A 20,386-nucleotide genomic window follows, 5' to 3' on the forward strand; every position below is an offset into this window, starting at 1 on the left:
ATCTAAATATTCGGTATGCATCTCCTAACAGAAAGGACATTTACTCACGTGATCATAATACCATTATCACATCTGAGAAAGTTAACAGTAGTAATCCCTCAATATTGTCTAATAATCAGCTGATATTCAGATTTCCCCAATTTCCTCAAAAACCTTTTTATAGCTGTTTTCTCCCCAGTTAAGAAACCATACATTATATTTACCTCACACTACGTTAAATAGTTGTCTTTTTTCTCTCTTTCATTTGAGAACAATCTCTCCAGTTATTTTCCCCCTTAAACATTAACTTTTTGAAGATAACAGGCCAAGAATATTCTTGATTTGTTTTGAAGATTATTCTGGATTTGTGTAATGTTTTTTCCTCAAAGAAACACTTGTTCCTCTATCCCTGCATTTCCCTAAAATTAGAATGCTTCATCTAAAGGCCTAATTAGACTCAGGTATACATTTTAGATAAGAATACTTTATTATGGTGTATTATACTTCATACTGCATCACACTGAGAGACACATAATGTCCGTTATTAGTAATAGTAAACGAAATAGTTTGGTTACAGTGATTGCTACCAGATAAGTCTCTGTAAAGGTACATCTTTCTCTTTGCTGTTATCAAAGGATGAAAATTGTGTCTCTGAGACTAACCTTTCTCCTAATAGTTTTAGCATCCATTAATGATTATCCTGGACCATTTTATTGGCATTGAAGAATGGTGAATTTCTAATTTTGTCATCCCTTACTGTCAGCCTTCGGTAAAAAAGAGCTTTCCCTCATCAAAAAGGCATGAACTACACTACCTCCTGAAAAATCATGATGCTCTGTGCCTTTAATTACCAATTTGCAGGACAAGAGGTTCATGTAATAGTCACTTCGATGGTGGCAACTGAAATTTTTTTCCTTTTCTGTTTTTGAGGATTGCTATGGACTCATTGATTTTTTTTTTATACTCAGTGTTTTGTTTTTTAAAAAAATCAAAGTAATTACAACTACAAAGTATATATTTTTTTTAATTCGATGAGGCTAAATGTGAAGCCTAAGTCCTAATGGAATATAGATTGAATGGGGAGGGAGGTTCATCAGAATAATGTGGTTTTTTAAAGTATACATTATTAGAGATCCTAATCATTTTTTTTTAACTTATGAGATGATCTTTTCTGAAAGTCTCTGAGTACCTTAACCAGAGTATCACTGAAAACAAGAGTGTCAAAAAGGCACATTTAAATTGTTCTCAAAATCAATCAAAAATAATGAGGTGCTGGGAAAAAGTTGTATCCTTGATAATTACATCTATCAGTATCAGAAAACAAAAGAGAACAATCAGGAAATGACAACCCCACTCCCAAGTAGCACATTAAAAAAGGCTAATGAAAAAAAGTCTCTTTTAAAAATTGTACTAAATTAGCATTTCAAGTAAATTGACAACTTAAGCGTTGATAAAGGCCAATCTGGGACCCAAACAATGGCAGTTCTGTTTCTACTTTTATCTGCTTTTAAAAGAAATGATCTCAGTTGACTTTTTTTTTGGTTGTTGTCTTCTATGTAGATGGAAGCAGCTGTTCTAAGGGAGGTGACAGTCCTGTACTCTGCACAGGTCAGGGCACCCCTGGAGTATTATGCTTAATTTGGGGTTCTGTTGGTTAAAAGATTGACTTGGAAGAAAGTAACGGGGATAGTGAAAGTTGCTCAAAGCATTTCTTACACCATAACTCTATTTTCAGTCTGAAAAAGGGTTCATCATGTCACTGTCATTTTAGACAAGAAGTTCAGCCTGTTCTTTATAGCTACAGAGCCTAGCATTAGGACCAACGGGTGAAAAGTCGATTTGGGCCTAGAATGAGGAAGAATTCCTTCATAACCTCAGCTGTACAGAGCTGGAATGGCCTTACCTCCAAGGGAATGAGCGCCGCAAGGCCAACACTTTCAGAGGTTATAACCACGTTACTTAAAGATGGTGTATGGGGGAGAAGCGTGCAGGCAGGGGTCTTTCAGATATTTTGCAAAGAGCCTATAATTACAATAAGGAATGTTTTAAAGGTCATTAAATTTTTTTTTTTTTAATTTGAGGGTAAAAATGAATTTTATACCATGGCTTTAAAAAGAAAACTACAGCACATCCCAATTGGTGTATCACTGCTTTGTATTTGGGAAATGTGAGATGTACAGTGAGATGAAGTTTAAGCTGCAGCATTTTAAGACCATGGTATATTGTTTTTGATCACATTAAATTCTTACTCCATCTAGCCCCAAATTTAGGAGCTTGTAGATCAGAATATGACTTTGTTAATAAGAATAGAAAGTAACATTTTGGACGTTGTCTTAAGAGTAGCGTTAGTATTTGAATTATCAGTAGTGACAAAAGCATTTTCTTTCAATGATAAAAGAAAACTTATAAACATAGATCTTCAAACGTGTCAGTTCATTTTGAAGGCAATAGTAAGTGCTGGTATTTTATTATTTTGGCTTGTCAAGTCATTTTATTCTTTATTATTAGACCAGGAAAAAAAAAAAAAAAGCCCTAGTATATTCTGCCAACATATTCATCAGTCATCGTTTTTGGAGACAGTTTTCAACATATTGTATGTTTTACTCTGCTAACAAGAGAAAAGACTAGCCATTAAGTGTATGTTTCTTTGTTGTTCAGCAAGGTCACATATCAGGAATAATGCTGGAAGTATGCTAATAAACAATATATAATGTAGGTCATCTGGGAGTAAGAAATATTTTCTAACTAGTTCTAAAGGGAAATATTGTTAAAAAAGGGATAGATGTTATTTATGCAACACATGTTGCTCTATATGTTACCATCAAAAGCATCTTGTAAACAGCTCAGCGCAGTAAATCTTCCTTGGTGATTGTCAGGGTTTTTCAAATCCGTGTTAGATTTAGACCTAGCACACTCAATTCACAGCATGCCTAATGTACAAAGCCTGTTAGATTATATAGAAAACTTCCACTGGAAATATGCCTGCACCGCTGTGTTTTTCAAGGCATTCCATCCTCTGTTTCGGAAGCAAATACTACGTTAAGTGACAATAATTAAGAAAACTTTACGTTAACAGCATTTACACTTTTGTGCTTAACTTTGATTTTGTTGAGTTCTTTAAAATTAATTGCAATCGACAGACTGATATTTTCTGTTGCTACTGTTTGTAAAACAATTTTATATGACTGCTGATGAAGTGATAATTCTATAAGAATGCCTTAACAAACTGTCATTGATGTGATTTTACAAATGTCATTTTCTCACTTTTGGGAGCGTTTCAAATGGATTATTTCATAAGGCTTTATTTTGTTTTCCAAGGTGGTTTTTAATTATAAATATCAAGTTTCATCATAAAGGCATTTATGTAACTGTGTTCTGGAAAACTTAAGCAGTACTTTACTTATTGAGTTCATCTAATATGTACGGAGCTGTATAGGGGACACAATAATAAAGATGTGAAATCTTAAAAGCTGCCTTTATCAGAGAGCCTTGCATTTAGAATCAAGAGAGCTTATTTCTCTTCCCAGCTGTGTGACACTGTGATATCAGGCACATTTTTCTACTTCTCTGGACCTCAGTTTCTTTATTTATGATACAAGAATTATAATAAATCCTGTTCTATCCACAAGACTTTTGTGTAAAATGATAAAATGGTATTAGAATGTTCAATGTGACATGATTTCTTTATAGAAGATATGTATTTAAATGCTAGTACTTAGCAATTTCTGAAACATCATCTAAATTTCATACTTCACCTAAAAATTATCATCTCTAAATCTCTTAGCTACATTTTGTGAATCTTAACTTATTGGCTATTTTACTTTAAAATATCTAGAAACAACACTACAGTTATGTTGGTCAGAATGAAAGTGTGCCTGATCTTCAAAGACATCGGTTTCTGAAACTCAGCCATGTGTTACAGATATTTTTTTAATACCAACTTCTGTTTTTTGAGTTTAGGTATCTTTAAACATATATTATGCCATAATTATGTGCCCTCATTTCTTCCAACTGTTTGCAACTAAAAGCATAGTGTTAGGATCAAGCCATAAGGTCATAGTAAGGACATAGAATTTTGCCCAAGTGGCCTCACAGAAGCTTGGTTAACAACATATATAAGACCAAGGTCTCAAGAAAATGCTGTGAGTAGGTAGGGTTGGGTTTTTTAAAAATTTAAATTAAAATTTTAAAAAATGCTTGTGTCTAAGTAACTCTGTTTATGCTTGTTTTCTCAGAAGAAGACCTATCAGTGCATCAAGTGTCAGATGGTTTTCTACAATGAATGGGATATTCAGGTGCATGTTGCAAATCACATGATTGGTGAGTGACACTCTAAACATTATTGCCCATAGATTTTTCTCCTCCTTGTGTACGTCAGTGCCTATATAATTAAGCAGAGTTAAAGATGAATTAATTGTTCAACCATCAATGGTTTACCTAAGCATGATTGATTTTTTATTACTATTATTAGGCCTGATAAGACATTAGCACATTTTATTTTCTGCAAGGGCTAGTTTAGACTTCTGGAGAGGATTGTGTATCTACTGCCAGTCAAAACACAGGTGATTAACAAATTAAACTTCTAATCATTTTTGCATTATTGAAGACTAACAGGAATGGTTAATGAACTGGATGTTAGCTTTCCATAGAGTTTTAGACAGGTTTTAATTTCAGAAGTTATTATGGTAATGGCAGTGCTGTGTGTTGCTTAAGCATCTGTATCAAAATGTAGAGTGGTGAGTTTTTGTGATAGGGAAACGTAAATAATTGAAATTGCCGTAAAATAATTTTATATGTATGGTTTCAACAGCCTGGAAATAATCATTATCATAACGATCACATAAAGAATTCAGTCATCATTTTTTATTCCCCACCAAATTTTACACAGATCTTTGTAAAAGCAGTTTGGGTAAAGATCTCTGAAGTCGCTCTAAGCCACTGTTTTCAGGGATTTTGCATTTATCACATGGGCTAGAACTAAAAGGATCATTTTTTCACTTACTCATATTGTCCCATTATCCCTTAATTCCTCTGGGGTTACCTCCTATGTTTTTAATTTGATAAGCACTTAGTAATAACACTAAGAATTTTACCAGCCAGTTAAACTTTATCAAGCAGATCTTTTTCTACTAGTAAAATGGTAATTGCTATTACTTTATACTATTTTTGTCATTCATTTGTGTTTTTACACTATGAGAGTTTTTTCTTTCCTACTCCTTTCATGGTGTTTTATAATACTGTAAATAATTGTGATATAGTATTTTAAAAGTCTGATCAACCTTATGGTCTCCTACTATCAAACTCTAAGAAAGGAAAGAAAATTCAACATTTTAGACTCCGAACTCATTTTCAGGGGTAAACAAGTTTTATCATACACTAATCAGCTGCATTCTGAGAACGTACAGTGGAAGGGTTGCTCCAACTATAGTTACTGATCCTTAAAACCAGCTATAACAAAACTTCTAATGCTCTTGTAGATATTAATGAAAATGAAGTCAAAAGTATGTTGGAAACTTTATTAATAGGTTTTCAGTAGGATTTGCTGTATAGTTTTCAAATGATGGTCTTTAGGAGGATTATGGTTTATAAAAGACTAACTGCTTAATTATGCAAAATGCAACATATCCCTAAGAGCTAAAATATTGGTCTAAAATATTGGTCACTTTATCTCTGTATTTTCCAGATTTAAGTACTAATATTATTAGTGATTTTCTTATACATTAAATGGCCTATTCTTATACATTAAATGTGCCAGAATAACACTGACAGTTTTACTGAGTGTTTAGAAGATAATGACAATGTGTAAGAGAGATTGAAATGTTTCTTCTATTTTCCTTTCTATTTTGGATTCCAAAAAAATACTCTTTATAAACTTTCAAAATGGACTTGGTGTGGGGGGCGGCATGGGTTAGAAAAGATGAATTCTTCTTTCCAGATAACGAGTGTTAATATTTTCCATCTCTTTATTTCTTGAGTAGAGTTTACTGGTGAGAGTCGTTAATGGTTCTGCTTTATGCTACAGTTTTACACGGGCTTTAGTGAGAATATTTCTTGGAAGTTTGCAGCCTGTGGAAAAGTTAGTGAATCGTTGTGCTTCCGATTAGTTTTATTCTGTGTAAACATGTTTCTGGTTCTGGATTTATTATTTATCCCAGGGCCCAGATGAACAAATGGAATATATTTTCAACACAGTATTAATGTTCTCTTGCACACGTAGAATCTGAATGGAATGTTGAGCGTGAGAGGAATTTTTGATTTGAGTATCATTTGTCCAAAACGTTCATTGGTGTGTCCTGGTCCTTTTACTAAATTGCTTTGTACCTTTCCCTTAGTATTTCTCTTAATATTCCTTGCATCATTAGTGCTTTCCCAAAGCTTTCCCCCCTCTACCTTATGGTGGATTAATATGACACTCATCTCCTCTTGGGATCTGAGCGTTTAACAATTCACCTTCCATCAGAGAAGCAAATTCTATTCCTTTTCACAGAGGGCCTACTTAGTTAATATTCATGCTTTTTTTAATAATAAAATATGTAATTCTCTTGCACTTGAGGCCCAAACAAATGAATAGTATCCATTTAATTGTTACATCTGTTGACCATGCATCCAAGTCCCTACACTTCCTCCACATTGTTAATATCTAGAGAGAGAGAATGTGTAAGGGGAGGATGTCACAAAGGCTAAGATATCCCTTTTTAAAATCCCAGTGTGATGCTTAGTTTTTCAGATGAGGCAGGCAGCATGATTTTGTTGGCTAAAATACCTCCGTTGAGGGTAGGTATTTTTAGGTTGTGTATCTTTGTATGTTTTTTGTCTAATCAAAAAATAATCTCAACCAGACATTTAGCAGGGAAGAGAGATTAGAGGCTATCTGAAAAGCCTCTTACTCTTTTTGTTAAGAGGGTCTATAGTGTTTTTACAGATTTTGTTTTCCATTTCAGTCAGTCTGCGGAAAGATTATGTCACCTGATGGAAAACAAGGTCTGCAGATGACTCAGTGAGGTGTAACTTTAAATCCCTTCTTTGACCAAGTCATTTGCATTTGCTTCTACGTAGCCCACGTATTTTAATGCAATTTCAATGTCAGGGAACCTCCACGCTTCTTTCTGGATATGCTAGTCTCAGGCTTTTGGCCAGGGACATTTGTGAAAGGAAAACCATCAGTGTTTCTACCAGGTATACACTGGAGATGCTGTGCATAAGTGCCATTTTGCAGCTAGGTGTGAACACATGGTTTGAGTTGCAGGAATAATTACTCAATAAAAATGCATTCGGGATTTGACTTATGTCTATTAAGGAAAAAAAGAAAACCTCAGTCTGGATTGCATTTTGACACAGTTTCAGTAAGAAATCAGACCAGTGGCTATTTAGAGGTTTCTCTTCTCTTCTTCTTTACACACACACACACACACACACACACACACACACACACACACACAAAGAGCTACGAAACATTTTAACAGCTTTCCTGGGGAAAAGATTTCCCTCTTTTAAAGTCTGCACAGATGAGAAATTTTTTCTTGTCTTCCTTTGTTCCTTTCACATAGTTTACATTGGCTTTTGACCTGAAGATACAGAAAGGAGCCATTGTGCACTGTGTCCTTTAACTCATTATTCACTTGTCTCTTCTTATCAGCACAGTAAATATTTATTGTTTTTTTTCCTCTTTGAGATTTCTGTTATTATTATTATCATTGTTGTTATTATTATTTGGTATGGATTAGCACAGATCGTGATGGGACCAGAGACTATAAATGTGTTTAACCCAGGAAAGGGATTGCCTCATATAAAATTAGGAGGCTCAACAGCAGTAGAGCAAATTTGTAAGTGCTCTGATGAATAAAGGGTTGTTAAGCATGCGACGATACAAAGAGATGACATTGCCAAGAACTATTTATGAGAAGCTTAATTTTTTCACTCTGATAATTCTTGACCAATAGTTACCAGCCTCTAATTATCTATTTTAGTTAGAAAGAAATTTCGATCACTACGGAGGTTGGCATTGCAACTAGCGCATAAATCCCCAAAGAGACCAATGTGTTCCAAACAGCCACAGACAACTGTCTCGTGAAACAGAGGGAGCAAATTGCGAGCGGCTGGTGGTAGACAACCGGCAGTAAGCTCACCATCGAAGGCCAGTTAGCTTGACAAAGAAATGATCAAAGGGGAGAAATACCATTATCCTTGGAATTGATGGCTACCGTCATGGCCTTTGGAGGACAAGTGGTCATTATATAGCTATGGCTATTTCCAGCCCTTGCTTTCATAGTTCTCATATGGAGAATATGAAGGGAATGAATATAAACCATTTACCTAAGAATTGTTGTTAAAAATTGACTTAGAGATGATTACTTAATAAGTTTTTTTCCTGTTTTTCTTCTGATCAGAAAGATGAGTGATGTAATAGCAACATTGTATCTAAGGTGGCAGAGTACACTCTTTTGCGAAAAAATAGGAAAATCCACAAATAGTCGTTAACAAACATGTCCCAGATCAAGGGCAATGCTTAGAGTATTTGGATGGAGCAAACGTATTTATCTTTTAGAAAAGCAAAGCTAGAATTTGGGGCTATGAATGACAACTAATACGAAAACACAGATGCATAGGTATTAACTATTTTTATTCAAATCTCTAATACTCAGTGCTTTATGGATAGTTACAATTTTTTTTTTTTTTTTTTTTTTTTTGCGGTACGCGGGCCTCTCACTGTTGTGGCCTCTCCCGTTGCGGAGCACAGGCTCCGGACGCACAGGCTCAGCGGCCATGGCTCACGGGCTCAGCCGCTCCGCAGCATGTGGGATCTTCCCGGACCGGGACACGAACTCGTGTCCCCTGCATCGGCAGGCAGACTCTCAACCACTGTGCCACCAGGGAAGCCCGATAGTTACAATTTTTAAAAGATCATGAAAAGATTCAAGCTTTCCACAGTGCATGTGGGAAGATATCTACCCATGTATTATGTTACACATGCTCTGAAGGACTGATATCAAGACAAAAGGAATGCATAGGCCAGTTTTGTACAGTGTGGTGGAATTTTAGTCTGTGCTTGTGGCAGGTGACATCCGTATGTTCTGCAATTTGTTTGGTGCCCAGGGTCACAAATGGCATTTCCATTTCTTTAGTGGATGGTGCGCTACGTACTAATCTTCATTATAGTTCTGTGACATTCAGCATCACCTCTGAAACATGTCAGCTTGAGTGCTCTTGCTTTAGAATAGACTAAAACCAATATTTTGAGGCCTATAATGGTTTGGGATTTTATGTGTCTGAAGGGGAAATATCCAAAGATATGGATCTCTGCATAGGGAGAAAAAGAGCCATGTTGCACTTTACACGCTCAGCTTTCATTGGCTGCTTTTTTAAAAAAATGAATAGAATGCATCTGCAATAGTGCATATATGTGTGGGTGTATAGATATGTGTCCACCTGCACTGTCCAAAGAAGCTCCACGTCCTTAGGTTCTCTGGAGTTTACGTGAATTCTAAATGAGAAGACCATTGAATTTTTTTTTTTTTAAGTCATCTTCAGTTGATTGCTAACAAAACTCGGGGAAGTAAGAAACAAGCATTTGGTGTTAAATATGTTGAAATACTGGCTTGTTTCATCCGGAGCTGAATTAAAAAAGATGAAATCTGGGCAGTTTAATGGTAACAGAAAGCTACCCTCATGTGGGCAATGCTGGCTTATTTGAAAAGCCCATAAAGGGTTTCTACATGGACCATACAAAAGGGATACTTTCTCTTTAATAGCCATCTGTACAGGAGAGATGAGAAGTGGGCCAGGTCATCTCTCCTCAGCTGTCATGATATTAACGTAGGTAATGGAGCAAGGTCCGCGTTCTGCTGGGTGTTGTTTTTTATAGATGTTCATCGATTTACACAGATAATTCTATTTATTTCTTAGAGTTGGTCCAAGTGAACCAGGCAGAATAACGAACACCAAAGCATTTCAAATGACTTTATCTTTGTTTGCCACGTAACTTTTGTCTGAAAAATGGTGTCACACCTACCGTGCAGATGGCTGCATGATTTGTAAGGCAGCCAGAACATTTAAACAAATGTGTGATGTGGGGATAGATTAAATAAAGGATAAAATGGAGTGTGGGCCACAAATTCTAATAATCAGATGATTTTAAGTTGTATGAAGTGTGGAGTGATGGTCACAGTGACAGCAAGGAAGCTTGCCAGTGACAGCAAGGTGCCTCACAGCTCTCAGGACGGCTCCTGTGGCCTGGTGGGCCTCAGTTTGAGAACCGCACATTTGCTGTACAGCTGACAGCTCTGTATGGGGACATCAGATAAAACGTATGTAAAATGAAGTGTTATTGCTTCGTATGAAATTGTTCAGAGAGGGAATTTGCAGACAGTAACTGAAAACAGAATTCATGGTACCAGTGAAGCAGACTGTAAATATGAAGAGGGTTTAATTATCTGCACAATTTAACAAAAATTCAAGACGTATTCAGAAAGGACATACGCAGGCGTAAATAGGAAACATAGCTACACTGTTTACCAAGTGCAAAGTGGTGGCACAGGAAATTATCAAGCTCCGCTACCGTGAGCCTTTCTAAAAACAAAGACAATTTAATATGAAAGCAAAAGGATCTTTTCAAAGAAAAAAAAATCTGTTTGGAATAAGATACAGTTTTCAAGAGCTCATCCTGATTATTTGGATTCTTATTTCGGAAGCAGCTTTTCAAGGAGATCTTTGAGCCTCTCTATTATTTCAGTGTTAAGCTTTTAAAAGACAAATCAGGATGTTTATCCTTGTTTACGTGTTTTAGCCTGCACCTAGCAGCTTTGATTTACAAGAGTAAAAATACTTGCAGTTAGTGGAGTTTCTAATTTACAAGCGCCTAAGAAAGCCTCTTAGACATTTCTCCTGATGCTAATTTTCTGTGAGCCTGGGGGTTTTCACTGAGCCCACTGACAGATGGAAGATACAGTTTCTTGTTACTTTTTAGAACACATCGTCCTAAAAGAGACCTCAGAAGAACGTTGTTCCCAAGAAGAATTACGGGATGCCAGCCTTCCTTCCTAAGCTCCATACAGAGACGCTGGGCAGAGTCTGTGGCAGATAGAAGGTTCCATGTGACTGTCAGAGAGACGTTGGTAGGGCTTCTGGCTCTGTTTTTGTCCTCTCCTTTGACTTGCAGTAGGATATGCCACGGGCATATCCGTTTCCACTCACCAGTTTGATATGTTGTTTATCAAGTGTGGGTGTCTGTTTCTGCATGAAGTTTGCAAAACATTTCTCAATGAAGGGCAGGGAAAGTCATCAGCAAAAGATAAAGAGATCCATCCCCGCCCACACACAGGCCCACATACGCATAGGCATCGTGACCTATTTCCACAGGATCGGCTCAGACACGTAAAAAGAAAAGGTCTCGGATGACCTATTTCCATAGGTTATTTCCTACCTGGGGGGGCCAATCATAGCAGTAAACAAAGGAAAGGGAGCCAATATGGAGAGTAGGCATTGAACTTCAGCTGCTCATATTGTTGCATTTGGTGAGCTGATAGGGCTTCCTAGGTCACCTTTAGAATTATGCCTATGACAGCAGTAGCTACCTGCCAAGATTGCAAGGTATCTCACGGCTCTCAGGATGGCGCCTGTGGCCCAGCAGGCCTCAGTTGGAGGGGTACACATTTGCTGTACAGCTGGCGGCTCTGTATGGGGCAGCCGTGTGGGCTGTTAGGGAGCTGGAAAGGAGACAAGCATGAAATTTCTTCTAACCCCAACTCTGTTTTTCTGTACTGTTGGCTGCTTCTCAGTTCCTTGACAAAAAAACCAATCAGGCACCCTTTAATCCGCCTGTGATTACCACTGGTATAAAAAGAGAAGCATAATGAGGAAAAATGCCTCGTTTTGTTGCCTTCAAAAGCCAACAAATTGGAGTTAACTTGACAGGAAGTGGCTTAATAATTAGATTATTTATTTATTCCTGACACATATCCCCCTGTTACTAGTCTCAGGAGACCCTGTAGATGGTACGATTTTCAAGCTGCCATTACTTCGCTGTCTTCTGTGAACAAAGAAGCTACTGTCTATCAGTCAATTAAATGCACTCTTTAAGCAGAGGCTTCGAAGTCCTCAATGGAGAGAGCCCTGGGACGCTGTGGCTGATGATTCCTTTCTCTGTACTGTACATCACACTCTCAACTACGGTCCCCACAGAGATGGAATAAAGTCAGGCATTAAAATATCACTTGTTGATTTGTTTGCTAATGAAGAGCCATTGAAATGTTTGTGTATTTCTATGGCAAAATTGTTGATAAAAGGGCTGACATGCCTGTGTATCTTAGTTCATCTGCCGTGAGTGCTTATTTAAGAATTATTAAAATTAAATTCAACAAAGAACAGAAATGTTTTAAAAACCCGGAGATAGCAGGAGTTTTCTTAACTATTTTCATCAAATTAAGTGACTAAAGGCAGGAAAAACAGAGATGGCATCATTTCAGTCCCTTGCTTCCGTTGCATCCATCCAAACGCCTTGTCTTCTCTGACTTAAAAATGTCATTAAAAAAAAATTTATTGGAGTATAGTTGATTTACAGGGTTGTGTTAGTTTCAGGTGTACAGCAAAGTGAATTAGCTATACATATACATATATCCCCTCTTTTTTTTTAATTCTTTTCCCATATAGGCCATTACAGAGTATTGAGTAGAGTTCCCTGTGCTGTACAGTAGGTTCTTATTAGTTATCTGTTTTATATATAGTAGTGTGTATATGAAAATGTAAGTTTTTTTTCAGAGAATCTGGGGGGCACACCTTTTAAGTTGGAAAAGATATGAGAATTTCTTTGTGAGGATACTGTACTTGGAAATGTTTATAAGATGAGTAGCATTTTGGTAGCAATTTCTCTAACTCAGTGAAATAGGTGCAGAAGTTTTTCTAGGGAGCTTAGTGGGGCCTTTTACAACCAAACTAGGAGAACATCTGTGACACATCAGACACAATCTCACAGCCCCGTGGATTTTAGAGAAATATGACTTTCCTTTTCTCTATGTTCCTCTTTCTGTTTCCTTTTCCTCTTTTTCCATTTTCTTTGCTCAGCATTACTTTATTTCCATCTAAGTGGTGGTGACTTTTCAACCACCACTTAGTGAGGGTTTTTATCCCTCAATATATTCATCACCTTCTTACTACTTCCTGTTTACTATGTACAAAAGCATGCCCTTGCTGGGTCTCTCTGGCTCCCATTAATTGGTTTTTATTTTAAGAGTACATCTGTTGTTAGGTTGGAGGGCTACAGTCTGCTTAGGCTGAAAGACTCAGGTAATATTATGACAGCTCTCTGGTGAAATATTTAGCTATGGCTCTGCCATTTAAAGGAAAAAAATTTGGAATTTAAACGAAGGCCGCCGAACACTGAAAAGTATCCCCTCTTCTTTGCATCAGGCTTCGTAACTGTAATCAAGGCTTTCACTATAGTGTTCGTGATCACCTGACAACAGGCTGTAAAGAATTAATTCAGGCCCACCATCAAATGGCCATATTCTTTATTTCTATCCTGTTATTCCAAGTCATTCTGTTAGAAAAAGCTTAGATACTCGGAGGTGTTCTATAATAGAAAATGAATTTGAAACCCTTTCATTAATTGGTGATTAATATATTTCAGGATTAGTTTAAGCAGGGCCCTACCTCCTGCCCAGTCAAGTATGTTCTGGTTAATATCCAATTACCTGCACCTTCATAGTTATTATGTCTTAATATTTCGGATATGATAACCAGAAACTTGAGAGTCATGCTAATGAGGATCATAGAACAAGAATTAACCAATGACATACTCAGTGATCCTTAGTGAGGAAAGAATCTCTTTTTTCGCCTTAACACATTCTTCAGCATCTTCTGGGCACTGACTGAAAAGTAAGACTTTGAACGACAGCCAGTCCGGAATGGGAGAAGCGAATCGTGTTCTTTTGCATAATAGCAACCTGAATGTGCCATATTAAAGTTCACGTAAGAACATGGTTTAAGTTCATTTTATGAAGACTCAGAATAGGACACAGAGTGCCAGTTTCTGTTTCCCAAACAGGAAACATCATATCCTTTATCTTTTCCTTCTAACAAAGCTAAAAGTTGTTACCTCTTCAAAGGATGTTTTAATTCAGATGAATTTGGAATACCTTTAATAGTTCACTAAGGAAACACCTTTCCCTGCTACCTTTTATCATCTTTCCACCCCCCACCCATGTATCACGATGCTGTACACGTTACATCTCTATTTATTTTTTTTTACAGGTAATTTCACTTTTGTACAATCTGACTTGGCTCCCCGAGCAGTGCCTTCTAGGGTGGTGTGCGCTGCATCAAACCACATAGTTTTCAAGAGTGCACGTTGTACGTTGCCCCTTTATATGCTGTATTGTAATGAAGCCGCATCAGTAACTTGCAGTGAAGGGTGATTGTTGCATGGGGATGACTACTACACCTCGGGGTCCATTTGCAACAGATTATTCTTTTTATTGTTGTTATTACTTCCCATCTCCTTTACTCTCTTGCCACTGAACTTGCTCTTGGCCACCGGAGCAGGTGCAACCGCAGAGGGCATCTTAAGGAACATTGCAGGCAGCATTTTTTCTCTTAGGCACATACCAATCACCATTCCGTTCCAACCGCAGATACCCTGGGTGGCTTGGTGGGCCTTTATTGATCCTCCTTTACTCTGTGGACTTCGTTTGTAATGTTTCCCATCTTCATCTCCTCAGAAGAACAAATTTACTGTGAATAAAAGTGACCCATTTCTTTTCCCACGTTTCGTCTAGATGTAATAAATTTGTCGTCAGGATGATCAACTCATTTGTCCCTTCCCCCAAAGAGATTTAATAATTTATAAAGGGGGCTTAAATAGGATCGCTGTTTAAGGAAAAGATTTGTATTTTCCATATCTTCTTGGGCTTCTTTAAAACATAGAATAGGGCTTCCCTGGTGGCGCAGTGGTTGAGAGTCCGCCTGCCGATGCAGGGGACACGGGTTCGTGCCCCGGTCCGGGAAGATCCCACGTGCCGCGGAGCGGCTGGGCCTGTGAGCCATGGCCGCTGAGCCTGCGCGTCCGGAGCCTGTGCTCCGCAACGGGAGAGGCCACAACAGTGAGAGGCCCGCGTACCGCCAAAAACAAAACAAAACAAAACAAAACATAAAGTTGTTATGAGCGTTGTACATAGTAGTAATGTCTCTACAAAATAGCCTGTTTCCTGCCCCCAACCGACTGCTGTCACTCAGTAACTAATAAAAAAAATAGTGTGGATTTAAGTCAAGGATCCTGTGTTCTTATTAAACAGAGTTATGAACAAGGTTTTAGCCTGGGTATAATTATATGCGAATTCTAATCCCTTTGTTGTCATAATTTTAGTACCTGTGTCCATTTGTTTTTCCAAATGGTTAGGTCAACTGTTGTTCTGTTTTTCTTTTTCTAAGGCTGAGCTACTGTGCAGCATTCAAACTAAAATGTAGAATTAGAGCTGACACACCTTCAATTGAACTATCAAGTCTTTTAAAACTGCTTGGCCGGTGACGCCAGGCCCGCGCTGTTCAAGTGTACACACTTCCGATTGTGGGCCAAGGAGCATTGATTTTTAGCTGTCATTTCTAGTGCACATACTGTAGAATTGAAATTTAAACCTTAATCCACTCAGTAATGCAATTAATTTTTAATGTGCAGTAATACTAATTGAAATAGCCTGAATTTAGTAAGTCACCACAAGACATTTTCTAAAGCAAGAGTCTCCACTGAGAACAGGGGAGGACAGATAATCATTGTTACAGTGTTTACAGGATAAACGCTCACTCTGCAGGCCTCCAGTGTTAAGGGGGTGTTCTTTAAATTAGACTATAGTGTATCTCTTTGTGAATAGAAATATCTTTTCAGAGAGAATTCCTACTTTCTACCCACTGCAACAGGCTACAGAATTTATGATTAACTTTTTTTTTAAAAAAAGAGCATAGTTTTAGTTAAAAATATCTTAACAGACTAAATGCAAAATTGTATTAACCCGTTCTTCTAAAAAATGCAATTATGAATAGTTGCAAATGAAATTACCTGCCATCAATGTCATGGTCAAAAGCAACGTCACAATGGGTAATCTCATTATATGATGTGTATTTGAGATACTATTTCCAGATTCGATGAATACATGTACTTTATCAGCTGTCTGTAAATCTGTTGCCTTGTTTTGGTGTATTTATATTCCTGTGAACCAAAAACACCCCCTACTTTCTTTTATTTTAAACAGTGTTCCTTGGCATGCTCTTTCAAAATAGCCTTTTAAATGTTTTGTGAGGTTTTTTTTTTCCCTAGGCCAGAGCAAAGCAAATTTTGCACAGTAAAACCAAGTAGGTTTCCAATCATTTCTACACTAAAAAAGGTTCTCTAACCACATTTATCTGCTAGTAAATGAGGACTTTTTAAAATGCATCAGTTCTGCTGATGAATGGGCTTGCAGAGTGTTCAAAATGAGCAGAAGCATTAAGTTTTAGAAAAAAGGCAAGCACTGTATATCATGTTTTCATGGCTCTCACATTATAGTATTTAATAAGCTGATGGTGCTGTTAAATATTTAGTAAAGGTTCCCTCATAATCCTGCCTTCTATTCAAATGGGATTTGAAGACATTTTTGCAGCACATAAGTAAAAATGATGTTACAGAACTTGAGGCAGTTATAGCGTGGCATATTCTCTAAATGAAGTGTGGGTAACACGGTACAAATGAGTTCAGCAGATTCACACCTAAAAAGATACCTAAAGCAATTCCCATTCTTTGGATTAAGAGTTCGAACTGGCTTTCACTTTGTCACTGTTAAGTCAAAGTGCTGTTGGGATTATTTACATAGAATCTTAAAATGATATTATAGCATACTTTTTAAAAAGGAGGCTCTTATATTGTAATGATTTTGAGCCATCCTAGTATCAGTTGAGCTTTAAAATAGACATTTTTTTCTTTTTCACTAAACAGAGAGAGAGGAAGAAAAAGAGATGAGGAAAAGTCAATTTATAGTTTATTCCGAGCATATTATGAAATCCAACTGGGGTAGAGTAAGTGAAGTCTATACAGCATCCGTTCGGGGTATGCTAGACGAACACCGAATCTTAGACACATACTGCTGATATAATGCATAATGAATCACCTTTATCAATTTCTTCTTATAACATTTGATGGTTATTATCCAAATAACAATAATTGTTCTTTTAATCTGGAGTGAAAATTGGTTTCCAGGATCCTTAGCGCACTATTGCCAGTAAATAATGCTGCTGACATCATGACTGTTATCATGTTGGTGGCTTAGAATTCACATGTCAACCTTTCAGTGCTTAAGCGTATGATGAGTTTTGAAAGTATAAAGTTAAAGGCTGTATGTAGTTTGTCTTGTATGGGATGCATTTGGTTCTTCTAGGAGCCTGTTTGCTCAATTCTAATTTTCATCCTGTTTTATATGCAGCCAGTGACCACAGTATTCATTCAAACTGCAGAGAGACACATCTCATCTGCAAAGCATGGCTTCCTGATCTTATGTGCTATTTGTATACTCATAAGAAGAAACATAGGATTCACGTGATTGGGGGGAAACACATTTCTTTTTCGAATTATATATGTCACATGTGTGTTCATATCAAGAATTTCATAATGAAGAATGGATAAAGGAGATAGCTTTAGGTATACATGAAGCAGAGGGGTAGGAAAGGGATGCGGGATTCATCTAGAGGTGTGTTTAATATTCAATGCTTGATGTATGTTGACCCCAGGTTACAAGAGTAGAAAATCCCATTTTCCGGCTTGTTTCAAATGTAGTAAAAATGCTGCTTCAGTTGCTTTATGCTACTCACATTGGGAAAGGTGCTTATACTGTGATAATTATCATCAAGGAATATTAATGCGTTCAGCATTTGTAACCCAAAAACTCATTATAGCTTAAGCTGTGCATCATCTGTGAAGAGAGAACTTTGCCAGAATTCGCTCTTCACAGGGGTTGCCTCCTGCTTGCTGGAGTGGCCAGAGTACTGCAAGAGGTCACTTAGGCTATTTTTGAAAGCTGAGGTTTTGCAGTTTTTGAATCGCTACCTTCTGCCTAAAAAGCTTTATTGTTCTTGCCACAAAATGTCCTCCTTCTAAATGAATGCAGAGTGAAGTGCAAATAATAATAAAATAAGAGAACTGTGTCTTGTCATGTAGAATCCAAGAGGGTCGGCACATAGATTCCATACCAAGATAATTGAAGTATTGGTGTCTTTCCTTCTGTCATTGAGCAAAGGGATTCATTTACACCAGTTTCCTTAATGCAGGTGCCCTTGGGTTTCAGATAGAAATGCCCCCACTGGGGCTCCACTTCACAGCCCTCTGGCTGGAAATTGTGTAAATAAGACTGCAGGGTCACCCTTCCTTTTTCGGCAGCAGTGTCCTTAATTAGTCTGTGACAGTCTTGCACATGAGCCTGCCCTGTTCCTGGGATCGTTTCTCGCACATCCAAGACATCTGTGATGCGTACATAGGTGTTTTTGTATGTGTGTTTAAAATTATTCCAGGAGGTGCATATACTCACGTGATGGGAAGGAACAACTCTGGGTGTGCCCAGAATCCTATAACTTAATCTGATCACAAGATCTGGCTAGGTAGCTCCCTTGTAAATTGTAAGTGGTTAGTTTCAGAAGAACATTGTGCCCTCACCTGAGGTGGGCAGCTTGTTGAATAGGGAGCTGTGTGCCTGGGATATTTTTATGTGATTAAATCCCATTATTTTTCTCCCACTGATCCCTTGCTTGTCATTTCCCACAAGCAACATTACTCCCTGCTGCATGTTATGGTTTGTGTTGGGCCAGGCAGAGAACACTAATACTCCGTTCTATCAGGCTGTCTGGCTTTGCAGGACTGCTGTGTTTCTGAGGTCAAGTTGTGAACCTGGCCTTGCTCCTGGGAGGACTAGAAAAATATGTTTCATAACTTCCCGTAGACCTATGCGGAGAGTAAGAAGGAAAACCGTGAAGCCCATAGGCTCAGTTTAGATGAGCTGTGAGGTTGGAATTCATCAAGCAGGAAAGCTCACTGTTGTTTAGGAAGCTTCCTTACCGTGAGGGGTCATGGCCATCGGTGCCCGGTCAGTCATAGCTGAGGGCATTGAGGGATGGAGTAATCATTCAGATAGCCCAGCAGGCACAGACACACAAGTTGATAATCTGGAATCGACTTGCTGGAATAAAAACTTACTTCCCTTTTAAAGTTACTTCCATGCAGGGTTATTGATAGAATGAGTACCTGAATTCAGTTATGATATTGTATCCTTATTCCACTGGAGGCAATTTGGTTTTTTTTGTTTCTGTTTGTTTGATTTTTGAACGGGACAGAATCTTTGTTTTATACACTGGAGCACTAATGCCACAAAATGAATGAATGTCCTGAACTAGAGACCTATTCTCAGTAGAGTTGGGCAGGGATGCTGACAGTCTAGCTGAGAGATGCAATGGTGGCAGATCTTCTGTGAGGATGTAAACTTAATAATCTTTATGAATTTTGAGCAACTCATAACTCTACTTCCTCACCCAAAGAAGCATTATGAAAAGATTGCTTCTAAATCCTTCAGACATTCTCTGCACTTGTGATAGATGCCATCCTCCTTACCTCGAGGCGTTGGAAATGAATGTGGTGGGGTTTTTTTGTTTTTTGTTTTTTGCAAGAGTTTAAAACGTATACTTTAAAAGGAGCAAATTGCATTTTCATGTTTAAGTTCATTATTTGCACTTGATGTGGTAAGATCCAAATGTGAAGAATTGCTTTTGACGTTATTTCTGTGTCTGCTGCATCCTAGGATCCTTGCATTATTATGCTGAAGGGCACCATCGCATGGAATAAATGTGATGTTGGAAACCTGGCAATATCATAAGATCGCATTGTATGTCCAGGCTGTTTCGGTTAGTTGTAACTTCTTCAGTTATTGAAACAGCTTAATTTAACTTAGTAATGACACAGTCAATAAAATTGTGTGCAAGTATATGTGTCTTTTATGAAAAAATTATAATCTTCCAAGTTGTATCGGTTTGTTTAGAGGCAAAAAAACTTTTCTCTCTTAATGAAAAGGTAATTTTAACTTTCTTTAAAGGCCTGTTTTACCTAATCTGTGTCTTGAACTCTCACGTGTTATGTTATGAACTAAAAGTACATTCATTTCAAAGATCTTAAATTATATGGCTGATTTCTGAATTCCAATTCAAATTTTCTGTCAGTAACTATAGTTTTCTAATTTTTTAATGGCCTTTCTTTAAAATAAATTTTTATAGTTTGTGTATTTAAGTGTGTGTGTGTGTGTGTGTATGTACACATGCGCACATATCTGTATGTAGAACTGCTGCCAACCCTTTTCACCAAAGACCTACTGGTGCACCACTCCCTGTGTTGTGTTTAACCTGTTTCCAGCAGCTC

General features: G+C 37.5%; 1 protein-coding gene across 5 annotated transcripts in view; it reads left to right on the forward strand.

Annotated features, from left to right (window-relative positions):
* ZNF521 (zinc finger protein 521) overlaps positions 1 to 20,386 on the forward strand; it is a 283,327-nt gene that overhangs the window by 146,104 nt on the left and 116,837 nt on the right. For 4 of the 5 annotated variants that reach the window (XM_060310466.1, XM_030842565.2, XM_060310463.1 and 1 more), the window contains one exon: positions 4,215 to 4,299. In XM_060310466.1, coding sequence (XP_060166449.1) covers positions 4,215 to 4,299 — 85 coding nt within the window. The remainder of the gene's footprint in view (positions 1 to 4,214; positions 4,300 to 20,386) is intronic. The other variant, XM_070046973.1, reaches the window with a different exon arrangement.

This window comes from Globicephala melas, chromosome 13 (genome assembly GCF_963455315.2).
Source record: "Globicephala melas chromosome 13, mGloMel1.2, whole genome shotgun sequence".
In the NCBI taxonomy this organism is placed as follows: domain Eukaryota; kingdom Metazoa; phylum Chordata; class Mammalia; order Artiodactyla; family Delphinidae; genus Globicephala; species Globicephala melas.